This window comes from Lolium perenne, chromosome 3 (genome assembly GCF_019359855.2).
Source record: "Lolium perenne isolate Kyuss_39 chromosome 3, Kyuss_2.0, whole genome shotgun sequence".
In the NCBI taxonomy this organism is placed as follows: Eukaryota; Viridiplantae; Streptophyta; class Magnoliopsida; order Poales; family Poaceae; genus Lolium; species Lolium perenne.
Window position 1 is genome coordinate 182,344,853 of NC_067246.2, and position 6,300 is coordinate 182,351,152.

At 44.8% G+C, this 6,300-nt stretch overlaps 1 protein-coding gene across 1 annotated transcript; it reads left to right on the forward strand.

Annotated features, from left to right (window-relative positions):
* Positions 1-4,139: 4,139 nt before the first annotated feature.
* Positions 4,140-5,135, forward strand: LOC127342787 (probable glutathione S-transferase GSTU6). The gene has a single exon (XM_051368796.2). The coding sequence runs from the start codon at positions 4,269-4,271 to the stop codon at positions 4,974-4,976; it is 708 nt and encodes a 235-aa protein (XP_051224756.1). The 5' UTR covers positions 4,140-4,268; the 3' UTR covers positions 4,977-5,135.
* The last annotated feature ends 1,165 nt before the right edge of the window (positions 5,136-6,300 follow it).

The window sequence follows — 6,300 nt, forward strand, 5'->3', positions numbered from 1 at the left end:
AAGAATTATCCATGAGATATGCATGTTGAAAGTTGAAAGCAATTGCTGAAACTTAATCTTCCTTTGTGTTGCTCCAATGCCTTTACTTTGAATTTATTGCTTTATGAGTTAACTCTTATGTAAGACTTTTGATGCGTGTCTTGAAACTACTATTCATGAAAAGTTTTGCTATATGTTATCTATTTGTTAGCAACTATAGATCATTGCCTTGAGTCACTGCATTCATCTCATATGCTTTACAATGGTATGATCAAGATTATGTAAGTAGCATGTCACTACAGAAATTATTCTTTTTATCGTTTACCCCGAGGACGAGTAGGAACTAAGCTTGGGGATGCTGATACGTCTCCAACGTATCCATAATTTCTGATGTTCCATGCTTGTTTTATGACAATACCTACATGTTTTGCTCACACTTTATAATGTTTTTATGCGTTTTCCGGAACTAACCTATTAACAAGATGCCACAGTGCCAATTCCTGTTTTCTGTTGTTTTCGGTTCCAGAAAGGCTGTTCGGGCAATATTCTCGGAATTCGACGAAATAAAGACCCAACATCTTATTTTTCCTGGAACCTTCCAGAAAGTCAAAGGGGGACCAGAGGAGGGCCACAGGGGGCCCACACATGTGGCTGGCGCGGCCCAGGAGGGGGGCGCACCGCCCTGTTGTGTGGCGCCTCCGTAACCCCTCCGACTCCGTCTCTTCGCCTATATAAGCCCTTTCGACCTAAAAACGCGAGACGAATTGACGAAACTCCAGAAAGACTCCAGGGGCGCCGCCGCCATCGCGAAACTCCAATTCGGGGGACAGAAGTCTCTGTTCCGGCACCCTGCCGGGACGGGGAAGTGCCCCCGGAAGCCATCTCCATCGACACCACCGCCTCCATCATGCTCCGTGAGTAGTTCCCCCATGGACTACAGGTTCTAGCAGTAGCTAGTTGGTACTCTCTATCCCATGTACTTCAACACAATGATCTCATGAGCTGCCTTACATGATTGAGATCCATCTGATGTAATCGGTGTTGTGTTTGTTGGGATCCGGTGGATGATACATTATGATTAGTCTATCTATAAAGTTTGTGAAGTTATTGTTGATGCAATCTTGTTATGCTTAATGCTTGTCACTAGGGCCCGAGTGGCATGATCTTAGATTTAAGCTCTATAATTATTGCTTAGATTGTATCTACAAGTTGTATGCACATGTCTATGTCCGGAACCAAAGGCCCCAAAGTGAGAGAAATTGGGACAACTGGAGGGGAAGGCGTAGGTATGAGGATCACATGTTTTCACCAAGTGTTAATGCTTTGCTCCGGTGCTCTATTAAAAGGAGTACCTTAATAGCCAGTAGATTCCCTTGAGGCCCGGCTGCCACCGGCTGGTAGGACAAAAGATGTTGTGCAAGTTTCTCATTGCGAGCACGTACGACTATATATGGAAAACATGCCTACATGATTAATAATCTTGATGTTCTGTCTTAATGCTTTCAATCCTATCAATTGCCCAACTGTAATTTGTTCACCCAACACTTGTTACTTGTTATTGGAGAGTTACCACTAGTGTAGATCGCTGGGAACCCCGGTCCATCTCTCATCATCATATACTCGTTCCTATATGACATTGGAAGTAGTATCAACTATTTTCTGGTGCCATTGCCTACGTATTCTTTATTCTTTATCTGTGTATTCTTGTTACTATTGCTCTCATATTACTGCTGCTTTCACATCACCCCTGTTACTAGTGCTTTTCCATGTGCAGCTGAATTGACAACTCGGTTGTTAAGGCTTATAAGTATTCTTTACCTCCCCTTGTGTCGAATCAATAAATTTGGGTTTTACTTCCCTCGAAGACTGTTGCGATCCCCTATACTTGTGGGTTATCAGGGCCCCCTGGCCGGCGCCCGTAGCCAACCCCTCTCTCCCAAACTCTAGCTTCTCCCTCCTCCTTCTTCTCCCGCAACGCTTACGGCGAAGCCCTGGCGGAGATCTCCACCACCACCGACACCACGCCGTCGTGCTGTCGGGATTCCGAGGAGGATCTACTACATCCGCTGCCCGCTGGAACAGGGAGAAGGACGTCGTCATCAACACCGAACGTGTGACCGAGTACGGAGGTGCTACCCGATTGTGGCGCCGTCAAGATCTTCTACGCGCTTTTGAAAGCGGCAAGTGATCGACTACATCAACAACGAGATCTAATCTCGTAGGCTTTGGAAATCTTCGAGGGTTAGTCTCATGATCTTCTCGTTGCTACCATCAACTATATTAGATCTTGGCTTGTTATTCGTTCTTGCGGTAGAATTTTTTTATTTTCTATGCTACGAATCCCATCATGGTTCTGCAAATATTGATGGAAGGTGATTGAAACTTATATCATGCAGTACTTTATGGTTGGGATCGTTTCTTTCCTTGTGTACCAAACAGATCCAAGGTTTAATTTAGACTAGGATTAGCTAGTTCAAGGTGCAAACCACTGGAATTTGACTTAAGAATTTGATTATCCGGACACGGACAAATTCATGGTTTAAGAGCATCTCCATTTGCCCCTTAAAGGGCATCCAAACTGGCTATGCTCGCTGGTGGGCTATTATTGTCCGCCTATATGGTGGGTTTCGCGGCAGCAAAACTAAGCCAATAGAGACACGCTACAACATCCATCTAATCAGACAAGATAAAAGCGCATAAGGTATCAACTAAATACTACACAAACATAACCCAGCCGATTACACATATCTTCTTCAACAAAGCGAAGAAGTAATGTAAAAGACACTCAACGGTTGACAAGTTTTATTAGATATTGGTTGTAGTAATGGTATATTACTACGCATGTTATTATCAAATTATAGCGATAATATAAAGGTGTAAGTTGATCTATGATCAAGCCATACAGCTCCAAGTCGTCCATAACTGCGGATACGGTATCAATAATATGTACACCCTACAGGGTTGCCCAAATGTAACCATACGCACGCTCAACCCTGCTGGATCAAAACAGAGTCTAACGACAAGACCGGTCCTAGTTCTACAAGAATGTTTAAGGGGAGCCACCCCACTAAGCTACATGTGACGAAATTCGGCCGTACTCCGATACGGACCTAGAGGTTTGCGTCGGCTTACAAGACGGCTACTAATGACCGACCAAGGATAAAGAGTCTCACGTTATGAGTACATTATAGAATATAAACACCCGAAGGCAACAAGAAGTAAATCGTGCATATGAGCAAATAAAACCAAGGTTGTGGCTCCCAATAAACAGACTCGAGAAAAGTTAGTGGGTGATGGGGTCCTACTCCCCCACATACGGGTAGAGCGGTCAATTTCGAAAAATTCGGGTCATAGCTAGGGGACATTAACGAGACAAAGATCTAATGCTTTCGCAAAGGGGTTCACAGATGCCACTTCTTAGCAATTTTAGTTGTTAATATTAAAGTTAGACATGAGTATCTCTAAATATAACATGTGATAACTTCCCAACAAAGCCAACAGATATAGAGATAACAATAGATATCTAAACATACGCTACGATTCGCAAGGCTCAAACGACAAACAACGGTAACCCAGTCTAGCACCACTACACCACCGGTGACATCGACTCCATCAGCGATAGAGACCCCACCGGCGACCGAGGCTTCACCGGCGATAGCTACTCCACCATCAGCAACCCCGGAGGAGGTGCCTTCTACTCTCGTGGATGATCTCGCCCTTTGATTTCCGCGGCGATTTGGGCCAAAACTATGTGATCAACGATCTTTCATTTTTATGTTTGAATTTATCAAATCTATTTAGAGTCCGCGTTTGGGTCTGTGGTTGGAAACCGATGCCCCAATAGAATGTAGTGTCGCTGGCGCCCCTCCATAAAGCTATTTGTCAGAATTTTTATGAAGGACGAGCAAATGTGTTCTAAAATGAACTTTCTTTACTAAAATGAACTTTCTTTTGTTAAAGATACATTATCCACGATTGGACGTCGTAGCATCATCGCGACACGGGTCGCCACGGCCCAGCGCAACAGAAGAACAGTTCGCAAAGCATCCCACGGAAAGATTGGTCGCACTGAAGCGTCACTGATGATTCGGCCTTCGGGTGATGGAGAAAGTACTGAAGCACGCGCGAATACTAACCGTTCCTTAGCGGCAGAGCTTACCGTCGCCCACAAGCAACGACTGGTCAGCTTTCGTAGTGTGTTATAACAACAACGAGAAACGAAGCTGCACATAAACAGCAGAGCATATCGAGCACCAGAAAGTAAGAGCTCACCGAGGAAGAAGACGACGATGGGCAGTCAAGGAGATGTCACGGTGTTGGGCACAGTGGTGAGCCCGTTCGCACTCCGCGTACGCATGGCGCTGTACCTCAAGGGCGTGAGCTACGAGTACCTGGAGCAGAACGTGTTCGACAAGGGCGAGCTCCTCCTCGCGTCCAACCCGGTGCACAAGAAGGTCCCCGTGCTCATCCACGGCGGCAAGCCCGTCTGCGAGTCGGTCGCCATCGTGCAGTACGTCGACGAGTTCTGGAGCGGCGCCGGGTTCGCCTCGATCCTCCCCGCCGACCCCTATGACCGCGCCGTCGCTCGCTTCTGGGCAGCCTACGTCGACGACAAGCTGGTCGCTGCGGTGTTAGGCATCTTGCGCGCGGCGACGGAGGAGGAGAGAGATGAGAAGGTCGAGGCCGCGCACGCGGTGGTCGCGCCCATGGAGGAGGCCTTCGCCACGTGCTCGAAGGGTAAGGCTTTCTTCTCCGGCGGCGACTCCGTCGGGTACCTCGACCTCGCGCTCGGGTGCCACCTGTTCTGGCTTGAAACGCTTCGGTCGATGTTCGGCGTGACCATCATCGACGCCGGCAGGACTCCGCAATTGGCCGCGTGGGCTGAGAGGTTCCTGGATACCAAGGCGGCCAAGGAAGTGACGCCGCCCACTAACAGCGTCGAGGAGTACGCCGGTAAGCTGCAAGCTATCTGGGCTGCTGCCGCATCTGCAAAATAAATGGCTCACAAGTTCTTCGATCTTGACTCTTGAGATGTATGGAATGGTCTCTGCGTAGTGGGATGTCGTAACAGAGTTTGTTCTGAAGGTTGTAATCTCACTTCCCCCGAAAGTGTTTCTGAATTTCATCAATTTCTGTCAACCTCTTAATTTTCGGGATTCCGGTGAAACAAGTAGAAAAGGTGTGCGAGTGTGTTAAAATATCAAATTTTTATTACTACTTATACAAATAACTTTAAAAAATGCATTTTGCACTCATCATTCTTCTCGATACCGATATGGCCAAAACAGCCACGTGGCTAAAGGGGTTTGCACTTTGCACCACACAAAAATCGGGCCTGTGGAGAAAAAGTAATCCCCCACTCTCCCGAAACCTACCGCTTGGAGGCAAGGACGTGGGTGGCAGCACAGTTCAAAATGAATTTCCCGCATATCGGCATGTAGGCCCCACTGTCAGTTTTGGTGTTAAAAGGAGAAAAAGGTATTTGGGTTAGTAACTTCTAAAGTTGTGATTTTGTAAAATCAAGTCTTAAAGGTGTGGTTTTGTGTAATAGGTGCCTATGAAGTTATGGGCCTTAGTAATTGCCTTCCCCTTTTTACTTACCAGCGCCATGCTCTTATCTTGTTTGCCACATCTTAAAATTCATATCGATTACATCCTTTACTTTATGCGTACCTAGGGAGTGGTGTTTTGGGACATGTGAGCACTTGCTTCTTTTATTTTAAAATGCATAGTAGACATATTTTAAAATATTAAAAAAGTTAAAACAAAAAAAATGCACACGTACATCTTCACGTGCTACGCGCCCACAAAATTGTTTCATGAAAAATCGACTTGTCATGTGGTGTTAGTAAAAAAGACAAAACTCGGTGATAAAAATAAGGCTTTTCACAAGTTAAATTTTCTCTTTTTTACATAGACCACAAAATATATCGTTTTTCCGTGAAACTTGACTAACACACATATATCATGGAGATATATGCATAGATTTTTTTGTCAAAATTTATTAGCACTTGAAAATATGTGGTTTTGATAGAGGAAGCATACGCACCCGGGAGCCGAATTGAATTTCCGGTGTACTCCTTCCTTCACAATAATGTAGGCTGCGCATTATTTTTTGCAAAAGTCAAACTCTACAAGATTGACCAGGTATTTAGAGAAATATATCAATATCAATAATATGAAATGCATATAATAAAAAATGTTCTTTTTCTACGAATCATGAAAATATAGTTTATGATGGTTCAAATAATATTAATTTGATATTTAGATATTGTTGTTTTTTTCTATATAATTGATCTATGTATGTAAATATTTACTTTG